Source organism: Megascapheus bottae, chromosome 10 (assembly GCF_031878675.1).
Source record: "Megascapheus bottae isolate mThoBot1 chromosome 10, mThoBot2.hap1, whole genome shotgun sequence".
NCBI classification, from domain to species: Eukaryota; Metazoa; Chordata; class Mammalia; order Rodentia; family Geomyidae; genus Megascapheus; species Megascapheus bottae.
The window spans coordinates 47,620,964-47,647,545 of record NC_143518.1 but is presented as its reverse complement, the minus strand read 5'-3'; the positions used below and the strand labels follow the sequence as shown (position 1 = coordinate 47,647,545).

General features: G+C 37.2%; 1 protein-coding gene across 6 annotated transcripts in view; it reads right to left on the bottom strand.

The window, feature by feature from the left end:
* Positions 1 to 2,524: 2,524 nt before the first annotated feature.
* Positions 2,525 to 26,582, bottom strand: part of Esrrg (estrogen related receptor gamma) — a 542,282-nt gene continuing 518,224 nt past the window's right edge. For all 6 annotated transcript variants that reach the window (XM_090341192.1, XM_090341191.1, XM_090341193.1 and 3 more), the window contains 2 exons: positions 17,222 to 17,491; positions 2,525 to 6,694 (listed from right to left, as the gene is read on the bottom strand). In XM_090341192.1, the coding sequence (XP_090197318.1) occupies positions 6,450 to 6,694; positions 17,222 to 17,491 (515 nt within the window). In that variant the 3' untranslated portion in view covers positions 2,525 to 6,449. The remainder of the gene's footprint in view (positions 6,695 to 17,221; positions 17,492 to 26,582) is intronic.

Below are 26,582 nucleotides of genomic sequence, written 5' to 3'. Positions count from 1 at the left end.
TCTGAGTAGTTTATTGGAGATAAAGTCTCATGGACTTTCCCACCTCAGCTGGCTTTGAACCTCTCTCTTCTGATATCAGCCTCTAGCGTAGCTAGGATTACAGGCTTGAGCCTCCAGTGCCAGGCTATTATTATTTTTAAATAAGCAGAGTATAACATCTAATTTTTATAGTCACTGGAACGAAATAGCCTTTGTGAATTCTATATATTTTATTTCTAACCTAAGTGAAAATAAAGATAGGAGAATTCAAATTAAGAAGTCAACATGTCCAATGGGGATCTTGGTGGACTTTATTAGAGAAAAACTGGTCTTTCGAAATATGTGTGGATTGATTTTAAAGTACATTAAAGTGTTACTGAGCAGCATTTTTTGTTGTTTTATTAAAAGAGTATGAGATGTTTTGGATACATTTTTGAGACGGTATTTCTATTTTTAATAGAAGGTTTTAAATGGAGGTTATGGCTTGAGAGGCAGATAATTAATTCTGTGTATGTGTTAGTGATGGACACTGAGTTGGCAGTAAGAGACAGGAAAAGTCAAAAATGCTGAGCTGGGATTGTGACCTACCGGTAGAGAGTTTGCCCAGGATTCACAAAGCCCTGGGTTCGATTCCTCGGTACCACATACTCAGAAAAAGCCATAAGAGGAGCTGTGGCTCAAGTGGCATGGCACTAGCCTTAAGCAAAATGTGTCCAAGGACAGTGCCCAGGCCCTGAGTTCAAATCCCAGGACTGGCACACACACATGCATGCGCGCACACACACACACACACACACATGCTGAAATATACTTCATTCATTTGTAAAAGAAAGAAAGAAATTCAGTCCTTTAGTCTAGATTTAAATAAAATCTGTACTACAAACTGAGAGCTAATATATAAAAGCTATTTATTTTGAAGAACATTCATAGCTTGAGAAAAATGCATCAATATGAAGCAATGACTTCCATTTCTTGCCCCCAGGTGACAGTTGTCTGGACATCTTTCCCACCTCTTCCCAAGCCCACACCACACCTCAGACCAAAGATGTCATTCTGTCATTGTGGGAGGTGCATGAGCATAAGACATGCCTGGTGCTCCCCAGATGTTAACACTGTTGGAGTGGGCAGATAAATCTGTGACAGCTGTTTTCTTTTTAATGTATAAACAACTGGTTAAAAAATAAAACCCCAAATGATCCCATAAACCAAGTCTGTGACCTAGTTTCCAGACTGGTTTCTATATTGAAAAGTTCAGTGTAACACATCCAAACTCCTGTGTTGTAATTTTCTTTTCTACTTGAAGCATCCGTGTTAAATGTCAGCGCCAGAAAAGCCCTATCATTCTAAACTGATGAAAAAGCGATCCAATGTTGATGTTTGAATTCTTAGAGAAATACACATATTTGTCTGCCATGTATTGATACTTTTGAGAGCAGGATCTTATTGGAAGATTACAGAAATGATTTTTCTTTGTGGGTACATACCTTGCCTCCTTTTTAAATCCCACTCTGAATTCTGAAAATATAAATAAAACAATATCAGGTCCTGTATTGAGCTGTTACACTCTCCAAGGACTTTAAAATAAACTAAATACATTAAAATAGGAAGACATTGAACTATTCCATGGAGCTAGCACAGCAAATGATTTAAATAGACATCACATACTTCTAAAACCCATTCATTTCCTGGGTCTTTGTGTCATCAGCTTGTTTCTCTGAAGAACCAGCCACCTCTAAAAGGTGAGAAATACAATGGACTAACACAGTGACAGAACACTCCCAGGACTGGAAGAGAGACACAGAGAGAGGAGAGGAAAAGGCAGAGAAGCCAAGAAAACACCACACATAAGCACTTGCATGATGGCTCCAGGAGGGTCCTGTGGGGGTGGCAGCTTGACCCTGAGTAGCAAAGACTGTGACCTCTCTGAGTCATAAAAGGGAAACGGAGGCCAGCCATGTCGCTGTCAGCAGAGCTGTTTAATCCTCTTGAATTCAGAGACAGCTCCCCTTGCTAATTCATCCTGAGCTCTAGGCTACTCCTCTGACTTTCCATTCAGGAAATCTGGTCAACCACTCCACAGTCACTACCCAAAAGCCCCCAGCTCTCTCCCCAGGTGGAGCACCTGACTTAATTTTGGGCACAGGGGAGGAATGAGGCATCTCTCGCAGGTTTTAATACACTCTTAAAATAGGGGGAAAGTTTTCTGTTATGACATTGACAGAGAGGCGATGATTTTGAGTAATACAGGATGATGTGGAGATGCTTTAAGATTAAATAAGAGCTATATAAAGGCTTGTCAGAATGAATTCTAGGATGCCAAGAGACACTTAGCATATTTAAGCGTATGCAAAGTGTCTCGTGGCACATCAGAATTCATTCTGACAAGCCTTTATATAGCTCTTACTTAAACTCTGACATTCCTTTTAGGGAGCCAGGTACTAGAGATACACTTGGATGGGAGCCACTGAGGGGTGTGTTTATGGAACAGTGTTAGTGAAGGAAACAAAAAGAAACAGAGTACACAAGCGCAGTCAAAAGTGGAAGCTTGTTTAATATTGCTCTACCAGCATCCTGAAAGGCATAATAATTTGAGTTACACATCTGAACTGATTGGAGTTACAGAATCATATCTCCTTTCTGCATTTAACAATATATACAATATAAAATAAATACATTTACACAAATGGACATTTGCTGGAGCACACAGTATGGTACACATCACAAAAATATACAATTGATTGCTTTACAGATGTGAGGCTCATCTACATCTATAGACATGGTTTTATTATTATTATTATCATTATTATTATTTTTTTACTACTGGCTATAATGCAACTCCTGGATTATTATAAGCCGTTTAAATTTTTTTTGTCCTTTTACGATCTTTGCACAGAAGACTGCCATAAAATGTTTCCCTAGGCAGGTAAACAGAGACGCTTAAATAATTAAAATACAATCACCAAACACCCATTTTCTCTTCTATAAGAAAAATAGCAGTTTTAAATTTTTTATATCTTTTATGTTATCATTTAAATGCAAAATAGCAGAATAAATACAACAATCTGATCTGATTGAAACAGGAGTGTAGCTACAAGGAGTCACACAATCATATTGCTTTAAATAATAAGAAACAAAAAAAAAGGAGCAAAGGAAAATTTGAAAAAAAAAACTTATATAGAGAAAACATACACCTTTAAAACTTTCCAACAATTCACATTAAGTAAATGGTCTTGCTTAAAACTTCAAGAAAAAAAAAAAACTTCCCTCAAAGCAAGGATGAATATTTACTGTTAAGTGCATGTATTTTCAGTGGTCTTCTTTTCCTATTCATAAGATGTTTGTTCTTGCAATGCTGCCTCACTTAAACTGAAAACTAAAAATTGTACCTTGCTCTTTTACTGTATCTCCATCTCTTGCTTTTCAGTTGTTCGGCTCTGAACTTCTGAAGCCCAAGTACTTTAATGTGATACAGTGAAATGCAGTATATATTCATATATATTTTATTTATATATTGTGTAGTTGGATAGTAGCAACTTAAACCCTGCACAAACTTTCTGGAAAATAATCTTTTTAAACACTTACATATATAAATAATCTTATAGAATCAGCACCTTTTTTCCCAGGAGTTGTATTTTTTTGTTATTATTTTTTCAGGGATGTGCCAATTTTGGAACTCCTATCACAGCTATTAATTTCAAGTTATTGACCATCTGAATGAATTGCTAATGATGATTTATCTAGAATCACACTACAGTCACTTCTCTACTGAGAAACCACAATCTACAATATAGTCCCATATAGCTAATGATAGATACACAGTATTTCTAGCACTGGGTTGGAATTTCCTCAACCCAAGGTATTTTGTTTAAAGCACACAAAGTAGCAATAGTTTTGGAAACTAGTCCGCACCAAAAAAGTTTTGCAACAACACAGAGCGAGTTAATAACAACATCTGGAAGATGATCGAGTGAAAGCCATATATACAGCATTTAAAAATTAGACTTATCTATATTATTGAAATATTCAAAGTTTTATTTCTAAGCTATACATTGGTATTCTATAATAAACCATTAGAGAAATTATTCCTTGTTTTTTGAAAATATTATTACGATTCTGATGTGTATCTGTTCATAATGAGTACTTGGTTGGATTTTCCATCTCTTAAATGATTATGAGAAAGAACCTTATTACTGGTAAGGAATAGAATATACTACTGTAGTCTCCTGAGGAATTGTACATCCAATATTGTCTCTAATTCTACCCTGTGTCTAAAAGCACACAACCACAAGAATCCAAACACCACGAGAACAAGACGACAGTCTTTGAATGCAACATAAAATTCAGAGAAGCACGGCAAACATGAAACATTGAAAAGCTGAACTACATTTCTTTTGTTTGTTAGGATTACAATTTTAATTACATCTGTGTACATAGAATAAGACTGTTCACATAGTACAGGGAGCAGCTACTAACACTGGTCCATTGGTATAGCATTTGATGGAGGTTACTGTTTATTGGTTATTCAGCGACTGTAGTTTTCGGGGGTATCTAATTGGTTTCTTCATTAGATTACACCTCTTAACAGTCTGGAACCTGACTGACTTCCATGCTGTGACAATACTGGTAGAAAAAGCATATATGTATTGGCTTAGCTCTTGGCAAAAAACTGCAGGTTAATTTAAACAAACATTCCCAAATGAATAAACTGATATGGATCAGGTTTTAGAATTTGGGTCAGGCATCTGCTGTCTTTGATGATGTTTTGTTTTGTTTTGTTTTAAATTCTGGCATTTGCCTTATTGCCTTTTAAACAAATACTGGCTCACAGCTCCTTCTGAGACAAGGTCTGTAAATTTGCCAACAGGCAGTATCTCATTTCTAACCACCATGGTAGCTAGAAATCCTATGGTCACTGTACCTCCTGGGTAGAGAGAGGGGTGCACTCACGATATTTCTACACATCGGTTTTCCATGTGCAGAGCTTATAGATTTGACTGCTTGGAGTTACCGTAGGTGTAATCTAATCCTTGGTGTCAGTGTACGTTTAGGTAAACTGGAGCTCATGTTAAGAAATTGATGTTTGGGACCAGACTGGCACACAACATAAATTGCATCCGTGATAATATGCACCTTCCCTTCAACTATTGCTTGAGTTTACTTAAATTCCCATATTAATAAATGGCTGAAAAGTGGTAAAGCTGGTACAAAAAAATCTCCATTTGTAAGAAGAAACAAAACATTTTTTTTTAAAAATCTTCCTTCAGGATTCATTTGTCCTTCATTTATTGTTCATTAAGTATTCAAAGCCAGCACAAAATCGCAGTATTCTCATTTCTCTTTAGTATTGCATGAATGAATAAAGCTTAAACTATTCCCTGAAAAAGTTACATAGTAGCTAAACTAACAAATATCTGGAAGACTTGAAAAAACAATTAAGGAATCAAATGGCTGTAACTGATCTAGATGGAAAAGCGATGATAAGAAGCAGCCGATGCCACGTTGCTAGAGTTGTCTAATTAGAGGCTGCTCCCAGAAAATCTAATACTGCACGCAGTCAATTCGTGTCTGTTGCACTGTACTTTTAGGTATGTTGGCTCTCTCTGTGATTCCTTAGTCAGTGGGGATGTTATGGTTCACGATAAGTTCACTGGTATCCACAGTATGGATTTCCATCCTTTGGCAGGGCTGGCTTCCATCTCTCTTTAGTTAGAGACCTTTAAAAAAGTTCAGCAGCAAAAGGAAAGGAAGGGAAAGGGAAAGGGAAAAGGAAATGTTAAAGGGAGGAAAGGAGAGGGAAAGGGAGGGGAAGGGAGGGAAAGGAGAAGGGAGAGAGAAAGGAAAGGAAAAAAGGAAGAAAAAAGAGACAATAGGAGGAAAAGAGGGCAAGTGAGGAAAGGGAAGGGAAGAGGGGAGGAAAAAGGTAATTTTTCTTAAAATAAGAGCTGAAAATCAGAATAAAAGAGAAGGATGAGGGAAAGGGAAGAGAACAGGGGAAGAAAGGAAGGAAGGAAAAAGGGAAGAAGGAAAGGAGGGAAGGGGGAAGGAGGAGGGAGGAAGAAGGAAGGAAGAGAGGGAAGGAGAGAAGTGAGGAAGGGAAGAAGGAAAGGAGGAAAGGAAGAAGGGAAGAAGGAAGGAAGGGAAGGAGGAAGGGAAGGAGGGAGGAAGGGAAGACAAAGAATGAAAGAAGCCAGCAAATGAAAGCAGAGAGTGAAAATGGAGGATGAAGCAAAAGAGAGGGAAAGAAAATGGAAAAAGGAAGAAAGGAAGGTGAGATGCACAGCAAAAAAAAAACTCATCAGGAAGACATGGAGGAATCTGAAAGCTGCTTCGAGTCTTGCTGCTACAATATCAGTGCAGTCTGTATTGAATTTTGATGTTGTTAAACTAAATACTAAGTTTCTTCGACATCACTTTTGGGTTTGTTTTCCCTTTTTCAACGTGCAGGATGGGAAGGCCCAGAAGCCTTTTAGTCAGACCTTGGCCTCTAGCATTTCCAAAAAAAGTTTGTGCATGGGGACTTTGCCTTCTAGTTTGATGTTGTAGAAATGCTGCACGGCCTTGGTAGATGTCTGCCTGAGCAGGGGCAGCGTCATCAGCATTTTGCCTGCCCTGCGCGGGTCTTCCATGTGCTGGCCAGCCTCATAATCCTGCAGGGCCTCGTGTAAGACATCCTGGAGCTTCTGTACGGCTTCCACATCTTCTATGTGCATGGAGTCTGTAAAACAAGGTGGAAGGCAAAAGTTACCCTGGGAGAAATAACAAGCTCGTGTACCTTAATTTTAGAAAGGTATACGTAGACCTTAAACCAGACAAATAAACACTCAGAGAACAATATGGAAATGTATGTGATGCACAGGAATGTAAAAATCCTCAATGCATACTAACAATCCTGGGGCTTGAACCTGGGGCCTAAGTGCTGCCCTTGAACTTCTTGTGCTCTAGGCCAGTGCTCTACCATTTGAACCACAGCACCATTTCTGGTTCTTTCTTTCTTTCTTTCTTTCTTTCTTTCTTTCTTTCTTTCTTTCTTTCTTTCTTTCTTTCTTTCTTTTTTTAAAAGGTTTATTAGAGATAAGAGTCTCACCAGCACTCCTGCCCAGACTGGATTTGAACCACAATCTTGAGATCTCAGCCTCTTGAGTAGCTAGCTTTTCAGGCACGAGCCACCAGTGCCTAGCTGCAAATAATTATCTTCTAACTCTCTAAGATTGAAGCTATGATTTGTTCAAAGCCCTACAGTTCAAAATCTGTATCTTCTTTACTAAAATTTCATGTGACAATTTCTAATACTAGCTTTGAATGTGGGAATTATTGCAAAATACCTGTTATTTAAAAGGTATGCTTTTTAAAGTTGACTGCCAGTGGTTCCCATCTCTCTTTAATCCTATCTACTCGGGAGGCTGATTTATAAGCCTGCCTAGGCAGAAAAGTCCATGAGACTCTTATCTCCAGGTAACCATCAAAAAGACTGAAATGGAGGAATAGTTCAAGTGGTAGAGTGTCAGCATGGAGGGAAAATAAGTACGAGCACAAGGCCCGGAGTTCAAGTCCCAGTATTGGCACCAAAAAAAAAAAGATAAAGAAAAGCATTCTAGATCATGTTTTCATCATCTCTGCAGCCATGTTTCTATTGTTCACATGATCAACTTTGAGACAACTTCTGAAATCATGTGTTTGTTTCTATTAGCCTAGAAAATAAGGAAGACTATTGCATGACTAGAAAGCAGGCTGGAGAGAAGCTTAGGTTGAAATTGCACAGAGAGAAAGGTATTCATCTCCAGAGGCTCCTGTGCACTCTTACCCACTTAGAAAAATTCCCCTTTGTGACTATGAATTAGGAATTAAATATTGAGCATTAAGTACTTTTATAAGAACATGTTTCAGTTGGTTGAAAATTTCTTTGAAGTAACACTTCATTAAGTACTACCATAGTTTGTGGTGAATTCACCTTTGATGTAGTAAAATAACTCACCACAACCATGTAAAAGGTTCAAAAAAGCAGAAAGCCACATACATAGAAGTTAAAAATCAACAACAACATAGTACTGGTTAGATCCATCTTTCTTTTTTCATTATATCCTAAACCACTTCATTTTAAATTACAATTCCTCTTTTTTTCATTCATGGAATCTATCTTTTCATTGCATCAAATGAAAGATTTCGCTAGGTGCATGTATCTTAGCACTCAGCATTCTTGGAGATCTAGAATTATTAAACATGAAGAATCCCCGAAAGACTCTATTATGTGTAATTAACAGATAAACTGTCATCAGAATCAATAAAACGTGCTAAATGATTCAAACTTGTATATAATTAAGTGTCTGTTTTAGTGTTAGAGCCGTAACTTCCTTTTCTCCCTCACATCTCACATTTATCACAAGAATAATGTGGAAACCTTGTTAACTCTTATTTTTCTCGATTGAATTAGATTTTCAAATTAGTCCTTTGGGGCAAAGTGCAGCCTCACAAATGTGCAGACTATTTCACAACTCAAGAATCTAAAGACATCATTTGCTGTTGTTTTTAATCAGCCACGTGGCACAGGTAGTATGCTTACATGTACAGTGATGACTACATGAGAACTGAAAGGTGTAAGAATTTCTTGAGTTCAGTACAGTGTTAGATGGGATGCATGCACATGGAATTATTAAAGTTAAAGTCTTGTGCCCATCTGCTTTTTCCCTTTGGGAAATGGAGGCTTTCTTGCCAGCAAAATGAGGATTTTGAACAACTTTACTTCAGCCAACATTTAGAATATTATTTTAAATAAGTGACCATATATATATATATGTATTAAATATATATATACATATTTGGGTAAAGCCAGCCTGAGCAAGAAGGATCATGAGACTCTTATCTCCAGTTAATTACCCCAAAACCTGAAATGAAATTGTGGCTAAAGTGGTAGAGCAATAATCCCAAGTATAAAAGCTAAAAGATATAACCCAGGCCCTTAATTTGAACCCTACGACTGACCCTTCTTCCCTCCCCCCACCCAGAAAAAAATATACTTCAGAGAATGGAGATGAGGGAGGATGAGGTAGATTTATTCACGAAAATAGAGAACAATAGATTAATGGTAAAAGTAAGATTTGTATTATTTTAATGCCAGAAAAACAAAGCAGAACAAAACACCCATCTTAAAACTAGAATGGAAGAAGAAGAAGAATAAATGGATCATCTCTTAGTGATCCATTTGAGGGGTCAATAGTTTCTTGCTTCACTTCCTAATTGCCCTGCAAATCAGGTGGCCAGAGAGTATCAATATCAGATTTAAATTTGGGTTCCTGCTCCAGTGTATGATAGTGAATCTTGTAGGATTTCCTTTCCCAAATAAATGAAATGGAGCTGACCTCTGAGCTCATTCCATTGAACCGTCCATCTTTGTTATCACTGCATTCCTAACGAAGGCATCTGAGTCGGTGGCAATCATTCTATTCTATGTTACAAGAGACAGTGCTAATTGTTAGAAATATCCTCTCCTCATTTTTGCCCAAATCGATGTCCAAATTTCTTCCTTGGGCCTTGGTTCTAACTACTGGGACTATCCAGAATGCATCCCTTTGTGCTCATGGTATACCTTTTAGACATTTTAAAACCTCCAAGTCAGCTACTTGCCACTTCAGCCTTAATAGTTTGGCTTTCCTTTCTCACTAACTCTTGCCCGGCAGGAGATATATTAGACGATGTCATAGGAAATGAGGCGAGAACAAATAGCAGAGAGATACGCTCACAAACAGCAATTAAGACTTCAAACTATTCTTTAAAGGCTGTGATTTAGCTTGAGAGATTTAAAAATGATTTAATCAAATTACTATGATAATTTAACTTCCCATTTACAGAAAAAGATTCTAACTCATTTAAGCTTTACCCATTCTCAGATCTGCTAATACTTGAAATGCAAACTCACTAAATCTGAACTATTTAATTAGACCATGATTCAGCTGGCAGACTGCTGAAGAAAATATTAATCTCCATTAAGGATGCTAGTTCAAGTTCTGGCTCTGTGGCTTTAATCTGTTTTGTTCTTTTGGCTAAATTTACATGTTGACACCAGACTCAATAGAACTGGCATTAATTTATGTAATTATTTAGCTTTGGTTGTTAGTGCCATATTCTTCTTAACTATTGCTTTAAAGGAACTGGTATCAGTGTTTGTGCTAATAGAAATCAGTTAAATTTATTAATGGAGATCACTGATTTATGAACTAACCAGACAGGCTGAGCTTGCGCATTAAAGACATAGGGTGAGCTGTTAAAGTTGCTTGGATATTTGGGCCTAAGCCCAGACCTATTAAATCAAATACTGGGGCTGGGGCTAGATCCAGGACATCAGTATTAAAAAAAAAAGAAAGAAAGAAAAAAAACTAGGCAATTTAGCCAATTGGGGTTGGAAGCATCTGAAACGTACAAGACAAACAAATGTTATTAAAAAGAATCCAGATTTGAAAAGATCGAATACATAGGATACATATACAGACACCTAAGTATTGAGATTCAGCTCTTCATAATAGTAAAATAGAATGCTGGTCATGGAACTTGAATTTTGAGCCTGGGCACTGTCCATGAGCTACTTAGCTCAAGGCTACTGCCCTCCACTTGAGCCACAGCCCCACTTCTGATGTTCTGGTGGTTAATTGGAGATAAGACTCTCAGGGACTTTAGTGCTCAGTCTGGCTTTGAACCATGATCCTCAGATCTCAGCTTCCTCAGTAGCTAGGATTACAGGTGTGAGCCACTGGCACCCAACACTTGCCTGACTTTGGATAGGCTACTCTGTACATGGAGTCCTACAGTATTTTTCAGACAGTTCTAACCATTGACTTTGGAAAGACAGCAAGGCACCAATATTCCTGCAGCTGTACTATTCAATGAGTCTTCAATCCATTGCACACAGATGATTTATTTGCATCTCTTACCAAGAATAAAATATTTGTCTCTGGGATAAAATTATGAATTACATTGGGAATGGATGTAGGTGCTCAAGAGAGCCCATATCCTGTTCATGAATTTTCTTCAGTGCTGTAGCGTCTCATTCTTGGCAGTATTTAAGTGTTGGAAATACACATATTAGAAATATGCAAAGTGTTCATTGAGTTCAATCTAACACACTGTGAAACAGAGGTGTGAACATTCTTTGTTATTAGTAAACTACCTGCATGAAGTAGTTTAGTAAGGGTATGGATTACAGTGACTTTCTCCAGTCAGTAAAGAAATTAAACCAAGTGGACTGGAAAAAACAGAGATGGGAACAGAGGCCTACTTTCCAAAAGAGTTGGTGTTTCCAAACTCTCGTGTGCACAAATCAAGTTGTCTAACAGAGTGGTGCCATGGTTAGCAAGCATCTCGGGTCCCAGGGAACACTGGGTGACAAAGAGTTGCCGCTATGTTGAGATAGAATACAAATGGAGGAACTTACAATCATAAAGTTTTGATTAAAAATAAGACTACATTCTAAAAAAATGCCAGTGGTGGCAGTAACAATTTTAATCTTTTCAAATTTACATATAACAAAAAAACAACATTATCCCTAAACACCAGAGCAGTTAGATGGCAAAATGAAAAATGTGTGAAGATTTATAAAACAAGATGGGTAAAGATATCCCCAAGACAAGACACACACACACACACACACACACACACACACACACACACTGTATTGGTATTCCTACTTCTGTCCACTGAAGGGCTAGGAAGAATGACCAACTCATAATATATGCAGAGAACACGTATTATAATTTTGTAATCTGGTTATAGATTCTAATTGGGAACTATTTTAAATTAGGATAGTGTATGATGTGATACTAGCAAGTAGGACACAGTCCATAAGTACTAAGTTATTCTAAAAGATTCAAGAGGCCAAACTAAAGGTGGTCCTATGGACTGAAAATAGAACTTGAGTTTACAAATTCAAAGTCTATGAAACACATTTGAATATATGTGCTTGTAATGATATTCAAATGACAGGACATAATTTTTATTCTGCAAACTGGTAATAAAAAACAAAAGAGAACTAATTAAGTACTTACAGTAATTTTCTATGCAAACTATATCACTGATAATAAAATAAGAGATAAAAGAATTACTTTAAAGATACAATTTCAAAGAAGAGACATTTTGTAATCTCCAATGACCCTAAACCTAAAAGCTAGATCAGGAAAATACTTCCCAGGAAAGTAAAAAGTCTTTTTCTCTTGAAGAGAAAGAGATTCAGATGGTTACCTGCCACCACTACCTTGTTTCTAGAATCCCCTCTACTTAGTTGTACATAATGAGGGGACACCATCTTGAATTATCTAGGTTGAGGCTCTAGGGCAGTGGGAGAAGAACGGAGGAAGCAACATTTTCTACTGAGATTTTAATGATGGAGGAAGGTGTCATGAACCAACTGACGCTAAGACTAAAAAACCTGGAGAAGGCAAAGAAAGGGCTTGTTCCCCAGAGCCTCCAGAGAAAGCAGAGCTCTGTCCATACCTTGTCTCATAGTTTAGTTAGACTGATTCAGGTCTTTCATGCTCCCAAACTAAAAGGGAATAACTGGGTGTTGTGTTACAAGCATGGTGATCTGTTGGAGAGGTACAGAAGACAAATGTGTAAACTTATACATTTTGGTGCTGTTTCTATTTTCCATTACAATGGTGAGAGAGGTGGAGGAGAGAATGAGAAATGACTGGTAGTCCTTTGTCTCTAAAAATGTTGAGAAGTCAAGAAGAATTCCTATGAAAACTGTAGAAACACTTAGCAGAAGTAGCTCAAGTCGTAAATAGGGGGGCCTGGATAAAAATGAAATCTTGTAGGATCTTTCCCAACACAGAGAATCCAAGAGTCTAGTACTAAAGAAGAATGGTAATTCTGATTCTGTGTTCAAGTATTGTGAGATCAGGATTTCCCCCAATTCCATAGCTTTTCAAGATACATATACCTTTTCAGAGGCCCTGCTTTTCCCATTTCTGTTCTGGCTTAGGAGCCTAGATTTCTCCCCCACATTTTTTTTTCTAGCCACACAAGTAGCTCTTACTGTATTTATATGAAATGTTACACTACAAAACTCCCTCTTGCTTCTCATAGTTTCATTTCTCTTCATTCTTCATAAATTGCCAATTGCTGGTATCATTGTTGGGGTTACCTATGTAATGGAGTTTCCAGTCTATATCTTTTCTATTTCCCTACAATTACTTAAGGTCAAGGTCGGTCTCTCTCTCTCTCTCTCTCTCTCTCTCTCTCTCTCTCTCTCTCTCTCTCTCTCTCTCTCTCTCTCTTCTCTTTCTTTTTCTCTCTCTCTTTCCTTCTTCCTCTTTTTATGTCTTACAAGTTTCCAGGATCTTTCTAATTCCACTTATTTGAAATGCTAAAGATAATTACAGTGAATGAAAGTTGATACCAACTTGTCTGGTAAACATCTGAATCTTCCATAATATCAGAGGCAATTTCCAACAAGCTAGTCTCTTCCTAATAGCATGCTCATTCATTACCTTGAAAGTGCTGAATACAAATGTCATTGTTCCTCACTGAAAGGAACCACTGAGTAGTTTATATGCTTATTTCTCACAATGAACATGAAGAGGTAGCAGAGATAGCCAGTGATAATCCTAGCTATTCAGGAATTCATGATCTGAATACCATGGTTCAAAGCTAGCCTGAACAAGGAATTCTATGAGACTTTTATCTGTAATGAGCAAAAGTAGCTATAAATGGGGCTGTGGCTCAAGTACTAGCCTTGAGTATAAAAGGCAGAGAACAATACCAGAGTTCAAGTCCCAAATACCAACCCCCCCCCCCCCCACACACAGAAATTCTCCAATTAACCAGCAAAAAGCAAGAAGAGGAGGCTTAGCTCAAGTGGTAGAGTGTCAGCCTTGAGAAAACAAAGAAATAAACGAAAAATCTTAGGTAAAAGCATAAGGCCCTAAATTCAAGCCCTAGTACTGGCATACACACACACACACACACACACACACACACACACACAAAATGGCATGCTTGCACGAATGCAGGCAAAGTAATTCATAATAAACTACTTGCAATCTTCTATAGAAATGAGTCTTATTCCTTAGGTTCAGTGGAAATAGCTTTGAACAATTCTTAGCTGGAAGAATTAACAAAATCAATTAAAAGAATAGACTCTAATCTATTGACATAACCTTACCAAACAACTTACAGAAGTATTTCACTATCTCCTCCAATACAGTCATAAAAAAAATCACAGAATCATAGAATGTCTTAAATGGAAAGAAATTTAGAGGTCATTTTAACTTCTTGGTGTAAGCACCAGGAACTATTACGTGAAAATTATCATATGAAAAAAATGATATCCCCTAGATGCATCAGAGATATCATAGTGACTCAGAGTTTAGTACTCAGAAATCAGAGGATACCTAGCTTTAGTAATCATGTACATTTCTTCTCTGCAAAAGTAATAGGAGCTAGTAATTGAGATTAATCAAAGATTTGAAGGTGAGAATTACCATGTTTCTTCCTGACATATGGTTCATACACAAGTGATGATAGATCTAGACTAACAATGATGTTCCCATGGTGTAAGATTTCCTGAATTTACATATGACACTGACAAAGCCACAAAAAATATGGCAGCTATTATCAGGAAGCCAATTGCCTGCTTCTCAAGCATAAGCACTACATTTATAATTATTGAGTGAGGACAGATGCTCAAATTAAGACAAACTGTAGATAAATGATATATTTGTTACTAACATGTATAGTCATATAGTAGGAGCTATCTAACAAAAATAGCACTGAAATATATTTGTTGCCCAAAATTTTATTTTTGCTTATCTGAAATACCTAAATGTAAAACTAACTAGGAATTTTCTACAGTATTTATGAAGAACATTAAGATAAAACTTACATTGGACCTGAGAAAGCCTAATTTACAATTTTATTATAACCCTCAATGGTCAAAGGGAAATTAAACTAGTCTTATGCTGATAATAGCAAAGAAAATGACTATCCAAGTATCTCACACCAAACTAAGACCATGAAATTTTGATTATATGAGTGAAAAAATTATATTTATACAACAGGGAAAAGTGACACAATTTGGAGAATAATAGTGTTCCTGGTAATTAATCACTTGTTCCTTAGATTGGAGCCTGTTACAATCAATTTTTCTTGATATTAGAAGGCTCAAAAATTGTTACATTTGCCTGTAGGAAAAACATGTCATGATACCCATCTGTATTCTAACTGGTGAAAAGGGAGAGCTTATTCAAGTATTTTGGTCATTAAACAAGAAAAATTAACGACTTTTTAAACTAAAGACTTTCTAATCACAAGTTAGTTATTGCTATAAAGTAGGTCAGTTCCCTCCCTCCAATAGCAGAATACATGATATTAGAACATTTATATACTACCAATATTAATGATTCTATTTCTGTACAATAGAACAAAATGCAGTACTAATTAAGATTTTCTAAATTACAATGCTTAGCAATAAATTGTACATCTAACACCTAAAATGATAAACTTCAGTAATTTTGGTGACCAAATTTTAGCATCACTCAGCATTCACAATTAGCTAATACTCTAGAAAGAGAAAATTTGAAATATGAAAGATATAAAATATGCTTAGACTATTAAACAAAACTGAGCCAAGTAAATGTTTTAATAACTGTTTTATGATTACCAAGTACAAATTCTTCCCCAAACCACTACTGTAGAATCATTCATCTCATTATGAGAGTTACTAAAATATGAAGTCTAAACTAATGAACAATGATCAAACCAAATCAATCCTTTCTGCCATTTGGTCTTCTAGGGATTAGATCAAGGGTTCAAGGGTTCTTCTGGTATCTAACTACAGTGCTATTTATCATAAGAAATCTTATTATTTTTAAGTTTTACAGAGGAGTGGAAGAAGGCAAGTGAATGGTGTGGAGAGGAAGTTATAGTCACCATAAAAATGGTGAGATGCTAAAATTCATTATGAGGACAAATAGGAAAGTACAACTTCATTGTTGAAAACAATTTCCCTCCTATCAGTTCGAGGATTCATGCATCAATATTGTAGATGAACTGTTAATTACAAAATCAATTAAAAATTATTTCTAAAAACAGTCACGCATCCCTGACTCTCATGGGGGCAATTTGGGCAGAAGGTCTCATCTCACTAGGACCGCGCCAAATCACAAAGTCGTCATCCACAAGTAAGCAAAAGCAATCTGGTTTTTCATTTTTCAGCGCGGCTGAGCCCAGCCTGAGATTGATCGTCACATATGGCCTCAGAAAACAAACTGTCAATACCTTGAATGCTGCAGAATTTGAACAAATAGCCATCCGCCCATTCAAGCCACTCATTGCATCCCATTTAACAGATTTTATTGACAGTTTCCTTCTTGTAATTAAAGGGAAAACTACTGGCCAGCAACCAAGATAAAGTTCAAAGATAGGGTCAAAACAAAAGCAGATGGAGGGGCACGGTGTGACTGTCAATGGTACACAGCATCAGAGCGTGTTATTGACACTCAGGTATCTAATGATCGGCACGTCATTAAGTAGAGATCTATCCTGAACTTTATGCAAATGCTCCAACAAACTTAAGACCACAATAAAGCATCAGGAGAGGCACAAAGGAAAAAAAATAAAACAACAAAGCACCAATGATTTTAACTTATCAGAGGTTGCTCTCTATTTTAGCACATTTCATCTCAAATGCAAAGAACATTTATTCCCATAATTCTTAACCCTTACTGCGTAGGTGGTACCTTTGAAAGAAAGACTCTTATCAGCAAAATTTGACTTCTAGAAAACTTCTGAGTGGAAGAGGTTCTGGTATTAATTGAAGTGAAAAGCAGCACTAAATAGATTTCTGAACTTGAAAAATTGTTTTTTTTTTGTTTTTGAGAAGAAACATAGCAACATTAACTTGGGCATTAAAAAAAAGCAAACAACAACCAAAAGAAACGGAGTTAATTTTGTCTCAAGAGTGTCTACTTAAAGATATTTCATCAAGAACTTTTTGTTTATTTACCATTATCCAGATTTATTTATACCTGAGGTAGTAAAAACATTCCAGCTTCCAATGAGCAAGTAAGCTAAACACAATTCCTTGTAAGTTATCTTTATCTTATTTTCTAATTCTCCATCTAAACACTATATATTGATTACCTTTGTGCTAATTCAGAATTTACATACTAGTTGTAGCAATCACTGAAGATAAAGGAAGGGGTAAACTAATTCCCATGTATGAAAAACATATACCAATAACCAATGACAATAAGCCAACCTGAATTAGCAAGAGCTATAGCTTTGAGAGTGACAAATTCTTCTTTCTCCAGCTTCATGCTCTTGTATTTCTTCACCAGCTGCAGGATAGCATTATTTAGGTCAAGAAGGCCTGCTAATTTGGACTGGTCCTCATCCATGATATAATCGTCTGCATAGACAAGTTCATCCTCAAATGAGAGAGATCGGTAAACCACACCGAGGATCAAAATTTCCATCCAAGCACTCTGCAGAAGGCTCATCTGGTCCGCCAAGGACAGCGTGGAGAAGCCTATATGGAAAGATGAGCAGATCGAGTTACTTGAAAGCCACAATTTCATAATGCAACATTAGCTTCATATGGTAACCAGCTTCTACATCAGAGCTCAAAATGATGCTGAGCTTTCATTGAAAGCTCTTTAAAATCTCCCTGGTTCACTCAATGAAGAGCAAAGCAAAAGTCAGAAGACATTCTAAACAGCAAAGCAAAAATCAGAGGCCAGCTTCAATGGATTGCTATTTGGATAAGTTTTATAAATGCCACTGAGAAAACTATAAAAGGGATAAACTTTTCTCTTTTTTGATTTGGAAGGAAAACACTAAGTAATCTCTACCTTTTACTTTTGGATGAAGGTTTCCAGCATTGTATCATAGAAAGTCCAATTTCCTTCTATATGATTTTTAAAAACTTACATTGATAAACAACATAAAAATAGAAGGCATGCTTCCCTCTTTCCCCTTTCAAAAAATCAAAAGGAAAATAATGTAAGCTACACAGCAAATTATAACCTGAAAAAAATTTGTCTATGGTAGTCATTAAGAATTACAAGTTGAATCCTCTTGACTGGACATCTGATCCCTTTTGCTATTTTATAGGAATTTCTTTTAAAAATAAGTGGTATAGGAGAAATCAGAACACTTAGCAGTTTTCCACACCAAACTTAAAAGCTATAGTTAATAAGCTCTATGCATTTAAGCTCTAGGCATTTAAAAAGTTAGACATTAACAAAAAAAAACCATATACACACCAGGGATTGATGGAAAGAAGATACTGAATGCATGCACTGGCTCTACATCAGAATAAGACAAGTGAATTTCACCTTAATTTTTTGAATTTTGCAAAAAAATACCATATATCTAAATACAAATCTATAACAAGCATTTGGTGTTTCTGCATTGTAACTTTTTTTTTAAATCCTAGAGATTTGGTTAACTGCCTCAATTCTTTACTGAAATGTTAGGCTTAAACCAAAAAGCATATTCAAAGTCCATTCTAGGTCATGGGATACATATAAAAAGAAAAAATTCAGTGTCCTTGATGGGGAAATAATAATGGTTAGTTTAACAATACATATATATAATGTATATACATGTACATAGATAATATTTCTATTTATATTCAGATGATCTAGATCTACACTCTAGAAAGAAGTCACAATGAAGATTCCTGATGAGGTACATGCTTTTCCCAAGAATCCTCTAAACAAAATTTCATTGAATATGATATTCCCAGAAATTCTAAATCTGATCACTCATATCTTTGCTTTCTGGAGACAGTATACCAGGATTAAAATTTCTCCCCTCTGTATTCCCACAGAGGGGGAAGTATTCTGGGTAATACCACCCAGAAAATCTATCATTTACTTCCTTTTTAGACATTGTTACCTGCTTAGGGTCATCGTTATCATTTTTATTTACAGCAAACTAATCAAGTCTTATAAAATAGTACGATAAAGGAGATTATTTCCTTCCTGACCTAAAAGTGGGAATGAGTGCATTGCCATTTGGTAGCACAAACTACAAGTACTTAATAAAATCATCAAAAGGGATTAGTGGCACTTTTTCTGAAGGGGGTTTTTATGGCAAGCTTAAAAGGCATTTCTGTCATTGTGGAGAGGCTTTCATGTTATTTTGATTATTTTGATGGAGCCTCTTTTGGTTTGGCTGAATAAATTGCTTTTCTTTTCCTTTTTTTTGTCCTTTAGGGTTTACTAAATTTAGTTAAATTAGTGTCAACTAAACAAATACTAGAGACATAACAACTGTGAATCCTTCTGTATAATGATTCACAAAAGAACAAGGATGAGATTTGTTTCTGAGTGCTTTCCATTGGAGAGCAAATCATGTCCACACACACACACACACACACACACACACACACACACACGGGCACAAAATTCACATTGATCTTTTCCACTTCATATACCCCCTTGCCCAAGAAAACGGGTGTACAGCAAATCCAAATAGTTAACCCGAGAAGAGAGACAGGGGATCTCTCGTGTCAATTAAATCCAAGCAAAACAAATGAGGTGGAAAGTTCTGAGCAGAAAGGAAAAGGTCTTTTCAGTCTGCCTCGGTTTTCTTCTTCCTCTCAATACTCCCAAACAGCAGCTTCGGTATCAGCAGATGGACAGAGCAAGCTTGTGCCCGGAGCACCTGGCTGTCCAATTCTCCCTCCCACACTGCCTTTAGTAAATAGATTTACACATTCTCCAATCTCCACACATCTTTCTGCCGAATAATTAAAAGCAGGATGATTAGTTTATTGAGTGGAAGGAGGAACTTTTTTATTGAGGTCCATCCACGATTTTATCAGGGCTAGCACTTTTACGGTTGTCAGGGAGGGGGTGCAGGCATCCAATTTTTCTTATCTGCCTGATTAATACAAACGCTGTTTCAGGACGCATTAATTAACAGATACAAATCTACGTTCTCATGGAAGGATCGATACAGAGAAGAAAAGAGGCATCAATGTGAATTTAGTGCTGATGATGGAGAAGGCACACTATCGACATTTACGTGCTTGGAAACTTGAAAGTTGCACAGGGGGCCCCTTTGTCCCTGCTATTCAAAAATTAACAATTTTTCAGCCACAACAATGTTTCACACACTTCTTTGGGGTTTCATTAAGCCTAAAGCAATAAAATTTCATTTTTAAAAGAGGATCACATAATTTGTGCCTCATATGTTGACAACTCTGTGTGTGTGTGTGTGTGTGTGTGTGTGTGTGTGTATGTTCATGTGATCCCATGCACAAACCTAAATTTTACCCCATGAAGAAAAAAAAGTACAGAAGAGATTTGTTTTGTTTTGTTTTTCATGTTGTTTCATTTTTGGCTGGGACTCCTAGGAGGATATTATGGAACAAAAGATTAGACACATTTGCTTGCCTGGTATCTTGGAATTTCTTTCAGTTGGTGAAAGTATAATTTTCGCCAAGGCATAGGAGAAAAAGATGATCTATGCCTTACAAAACAGAAGTCTGGCTTTTAATCTCTTGATGGTCTACAAATAGCTGTCTCACGATTTAACCCTTCGGAGTCCTGAGGCTGGCTTCATTTTCTGTCCACTAGCCTGATGGCATGGCAGCTAGATAACCTGGTTATACTACAGAGGCCAAATGCCTATGGCAAATTTTATTTTAATTCCATAAAATTCTTTTATCTGCCCCTTTCAGGTTACTAGCTGCATTACAATTCCATAAAGACACATGGATAAAATAATATCTGTATGAATAGAGCCAAGCATACTATGAAAACCTAAATGGCCAAGAGGTAAAAATGAAGATGTATGCTTTATTAAACCAAACCTAAGGAATTTTCTAAGAACATGATTGTTCTATTGGTTTACGCATACTTAGGTCGAAATGATAATGACTTGTTTGTGCTTCTATCGGGCCTTTAATGATGTTTTATAGCTATCAGGCTACCGTGAGCAGACTTCATCTTCTATAATATTTAGCTATCTTTAGAGAGCAACCTCCTTCTGAAGTGAAATCAAATATACCACGTGGCTGTGTCATTTGAACTTCATGTTTTGTACATCCTGGGATCTTAATCTTTGGTGTGTGACAGGTTATAGTTTCAAATGTTCATCCAGATTACAGCTTTGTAAAATACTCTGATAGCATGGCACGTTTTCTTCTTCCCCAGCCATAGCCATTCCATGCCTATCACTGACAATTCTGATCTCTCTTCATCTCTGTCCTGGAGTCAGTGCCATTTAATGTATCTCAGGCGTTTTGCTTAGTAGAACTACTCTCTAGCTTGACCCGCAGTTAAATAGCATGTTTATCTGCAATCGAGTGTGCTCCAAATAAACCAGATGACAGTTAGGAATAACATCATTGGGAAAGATTGAAAAGCTTCCCAGGAGACAGGTACCCCTTAGGTAATAGGCTTGCAGAAAGCATGGTTTGTGCCAATCTTCTTGCCTACTTCAGCTGGAAACTTCCTGGGTTGACAGTGGTGCCATAGGCACTTGTCAAGCATTCTTTGTCTCCCAGCCCGGCAAACTTCTCCATTTCACAGTCAACTTACAGAAAAAGGAAAAGAAAAGGCTAAGCACAAACTATCTGATGGCTAGTCTTCAGAAATACACTTTCATTTCAGAAAGCATAAATGTTTATTTTCTGTCAGAGTGCTGACAGAAATAGGCTGCAGCCCAGGCATTTGGGTTTAACCCCTGCTAGTGTATTTTTGTCTCAGAAACACAGAACCAGCATTTACAATCTTTAGAGTATGTGTTAATATCTGTTAATCTTGGCATTGATTTTCCAGCTCATAGTTTTTAAACCATAGCTTCTCTGTTCAGGGGAAAAATAAATCATTTCAACAAATAGCATATTGTGCTTGAATCATAATTACACCCTAGTATTCAATGAGCAGCAAAGTACATTTGGTGGGGATCACAGAGTAATATAGCATAAAATTCCCTTGCTTCCATCAAATAAACCTAATGTTTTCAGGAAGTAGGGAAGCCAAGATAAATAGCATTAACATTTTGTTTTAACTGCAATAGATGCTGATATGCTTTTGTTCATTAGAGATGAACTTACTCTGTATTTCTAAGCCATCTTAAATATATGGACAGACTTTGTTCCTTGTTCTGTGATTCACAAAACACACAGTTCTAGGACTTGTTGGGTCTTAGAGATTTTAGGAATACATGCATGAATAACTGCTTATGTCTCTCACAGACTGAAATTCACTGGAAGCCAGAGTTAAATAGCTGCGGAGCTAACTGGTCAGATGAAAGCTGAAAAACCTTTGTGATGCTATTAGGAATCATTTTGATAAAAATTCCTTTATAGGTATGATAATGACGATTTCCACATTATATTAGCATTTAAGCATTTGATAAAATACCACCAATACTATTCTTTGCACCTTTATTCATTTAGAAGACTGTGATAAAGATATTAGTTCTTTCAATTCATTTACAATTGATATGGCTGAAGTAACTATCTGGAAAATATCATTCCTTTAAATCTGGTCATTTGTTTGGATACTTGTTGATTCCATGAAAAGTATATTTCCAGAGCTTGTTTTCAGATTTTCAAGTGGTGTTACGTGGAATTCATAGAATCATTATGTTTTAGAAAGCAATTTTATAGATGGATGCATAGTCATGAAACTAAAAAGCAAAATTTGGCTGGATTTACATATTATTCTGTGATGGAAAGGGACATGCACAAATGACCAACTTCCATCAAACAGAAAAAATGATCAGAATAATTATGTTCAACTAAAGGGGGGAAGCATCATAAAAGTAGCACCATAAAGGGCATATCTACTGGTCCAAGGCAGAATTATCACTGTATGCTGAGTTTACAGTTGTAATGAACCAATAACTACTAGTGGTAAATATGCCAACAGACAAATGAGTTAATAATCAGCTAATGAACAGTTACAGGAATTGAAAGATGTGTAAACCCCCCAAAAATGAGGGCATGCTCTCTGAAGTAAATTTTCCTCTTTACTAGTTCAGCTAAAGCATAATAGGAAATTTAAGGGAGGCATTCCACCCAGAAACACAGGAGACTCTGAACATGAGGAGCAGTGCTTTGGTTTATTTTCCCTGATAGTGGGTGACTGCTAACTGCTAATCTATCTTGGAAAAGGGCTGTGATAGGCAGGTGGCAGCTAAACACAATGGGATCTTCTTATCTGTACATTTAGCATACTGGACCTCTTTAAAGTCCTTGCTTATTCTTACTTACCATCACTTCTGAATGACTAGAGAGTAATTAGAATGAGCCCTTAGCTTTCCCCAAACCCCTTACCTAGCCTCAACTTTATCTTCTCTGCTTTTTCATCTGTGCCACAAAGAATAAAATAATATAGTAGAGGCAAATATTGTGTAAGTTATATTAAAGATGGGACATCTATTGACTGTTTTTAATAGTTGAAAATAAAATGGTTTTATCTTGAAAGCTCTCCTTTACAATGTGACTTAAACATATTTAGCCATCAAGGAAAAAGGAAAGCATCTCCAAAGAGCACTCTAAATAAAACCATATAAGCCTCATTAGTAGAGTCCTATTTGGGGCATCAACTAATAGATCAAAGAGAAACTAGTCTAGTCTGGACAATAGATATGCAGGCTTTCTTCTCCTCAAGAAATGCTCAGGAAGTCCCTGTCAAACTTGATTCAACATTTAATTAAGAAAAAAATAAATCAAGTTTCCTGCCAGTTGCATGCTTGTAATCCCAGCTACGCAGAAGGCTAAGGTCTGAGGAAGGTACTTCGAAACCAGCCTGGAAAAGGAAGTCCTTCAGACTCTTTTTGAGACAATCACCAAAAATGTTGAGGGGCCAGATGATTGGCCTAAAGAGAAGGGGCTTGCCTAACATGCATGAAGACCGGGGTTCGATTCCTCAGTACCATATACATAGAAAAATGCCAGAAGTGGTGCTGTGGCTCAAGTGGTAGAGCTCTAGCCTTGAAAAAACCCAAAGACAGTTCAAGCCAAGGTCCAGAATACATTTTTTTTAATCAAGCTTCATAATAGACATAATAGACAGGTTCTATTTTCTTGTTGGCAGACGGGTGATGGGGATCAATCCCAAGGCCTTGTACATGACAAGCTCATGATCCTATATAAGAATTGTTACCAGGTAGTAACACTTTAGGGGAGAGGCTAGTATGTAGAAAGAGAGATCCTGAGATTCAGAGAACTAGCAACTACCCATGGGATTAACTTGGCATCTCTTATTACTGCAATTCTGGCCCTTCCTTCTACCAAAGAACTGTGGAAATATTCACCCCTCCTTACCAGTGTTGAGAATGTGAAATTATTTGGAAATAGGATTTTTACAGATGGTCAAATTGTGTTTGTATCTTTATTTTTTTAAAGGCAAATTAAAGGGGGCATGGTGGCTCTTGCCTATAATCCTAGCTACTCAGGAGGCTGAGATCAGAGTATCACAGTTCAAAGCCAGCCTTGGGACTAAAGAACCTAAAGGATATGAGAATCTTATCTCCAATTAATCATTAAAAAATGGGAAGTGGGGCTGTGGTTCCAGGAGTATGGCAGTAGCCTTGAGCTGAAGAGCTCAAGGACAGCGCCCAGGCCCAGAGTTCAAGTTCCATGACCCACAAAATAAATAAATAAATAAATGAAATAAAGAGGAAATTTGGTTACAAAGATGGCACAAAGACATAAAGTAGGAAGCCATCAACCAGGCAGGGGATGAGTGAAGCTTCTGGAAGCTAGAAGAAAGAACAAGGGCAGGTTGATTATCTGGGACACAGAAAGAACCAAATTTGCTGACTCTTTCTTCGTCACTTTCCTCACTCCATATCTGTGAGGTGATTCATTTCTATTGCTTAAGCTATCCAGTTAATGATGCTTTGTTTATAGCATTCCTAGAAATCTCATAGGGACTCATGTTTGCCTCTGCTTTTCTGTTAAATATGACATGTATTCTAGACAATTTTGCTAGGGAATCTTCCAGCTCTGACAGCTGAGGATTTAGAGAAGAAATTCTGAGCACAAAGCAGTCAAAGTCAGTGTGTCAGTGAGCACTGAAGGAGAAGCTCACTAGATTAGAAGTAAAAAAGAATGAAAAAAAAAAGCCAGGCACCAGTGGTTCATGCCTATAATCCTAGTTATTCAGGAGGCTGAGATCTGAGGATCACAGTTCAAAGCCAGCTCAGGCATGAAAGTCTGTGAGACAGTTATCTTCAATTAACTACTAGAAAACTGGGATTGGCACTATGGCTCAGGAAGTAGAACAATAGCCTTGAGCTGAAGAGCTCAGGGACAGTGCCCAGACCCAGAGTTCAAGACCCATGACTGATGAAAGGAAAAAGAAGAAGGAGGAGGAGGAGGGGGGGAAAGGAAGAGGAAGAGGAAGAGGAAGAAGAAGAAGAAGAAGGAGGAGGAGGAGGAGGAAGAGGAGGAGGAGGAGGAGGAGAAGGAGGAGGAGGAGGAGAAGGAGGAGGAGGAGGAGGAGGAGGGAGGAAGAAGAAGAAGAAGAAGAAGAAGAAGAAGAAGAAGAAGAAGAAGAAGAAGAAGAAGAAGAAGAAGAAGAAGAAGAAGGAGGAGGAGGAGGAGGAGGAGGAGGAGGAGGAGGAGGGAGGAAGGAGGAAGAGGAAGAAGAAGAAGAAGAAGAAGAAGAAGAAGAAGAAGAAGAAGAAGAAGAAGAAGAAGAAGAAGAAGAAGGAGGAGGAGGAGGAGGAGGAGGAGGAGGAGGAGGGAGGAAGAAGAGGAAGAGGAAGAGGAAGAAGAAGAAGAAGAAGAAGAAGAAGAAGAAGAAGAGGAAGAAGAAAAAGAAGGAGGAGGAGGAGGAGGAAGAGGAGGAGGAGGAAGAGGAGAGGAAAAGGAAGAGGAAAGAAGGACGAAGAAGGAAGAAGAAGAGGTAGAGGAAGAAGAACAGAAGAAATTCTAGAATCACATGCCATGTCAGGAAGAAGAACAGAAGAAATCCTAGAATGGCATGCCATGTCTGCCACTAAATAGTAGGTGAGCCTCAAAGGAAGGATTCAATTCCTCTTACTCCCCTTTCTTTTATCTGTAAAAGGAGAAGGTAGAATGATGTTCCTCAAGGCTCACCCCATGACTACAGGATTCTGTGTCTAGTAGCTCTTCTGTTATGGTATTTAAACCAACTGGGCCATTTATGAGGAATAAAGCAAAATAATCTATACTATTAGAACACATCAAATGAGTAGGGTTTGATCATTGCCTTCTATGATTTATACAATTAAGTGAAAGTAAATTCCACCATAATAAAGAAAATAGGTGTTAAAAGAACTGACATATATATATACACACACATATATATTGTGTGTATGTATATTCTTGTACATGTCTTCCTAAATGCATCTATCACTATCCTCCCCTTCACACTTTTAGTTCAGCTCTCCATCATCTCTCTGAGGACAATTTAGTTTCCTTATCAAAACCCTTATATCTGGTGTTTGTCTCTTTCATCCTACGCATGGCTATTGAGGTGATCTCTTAAATTTGAAATCTAAGTGTGCCATCTACTGATAAAAATGCTTTCTTAACTTCTATATCCCCTAGAGGAAAAAGCTCAAAGACTCTAGCACAGAGTGGAGACACTCATCTTTTCCTGCCTTTCCTCTTGTATTTA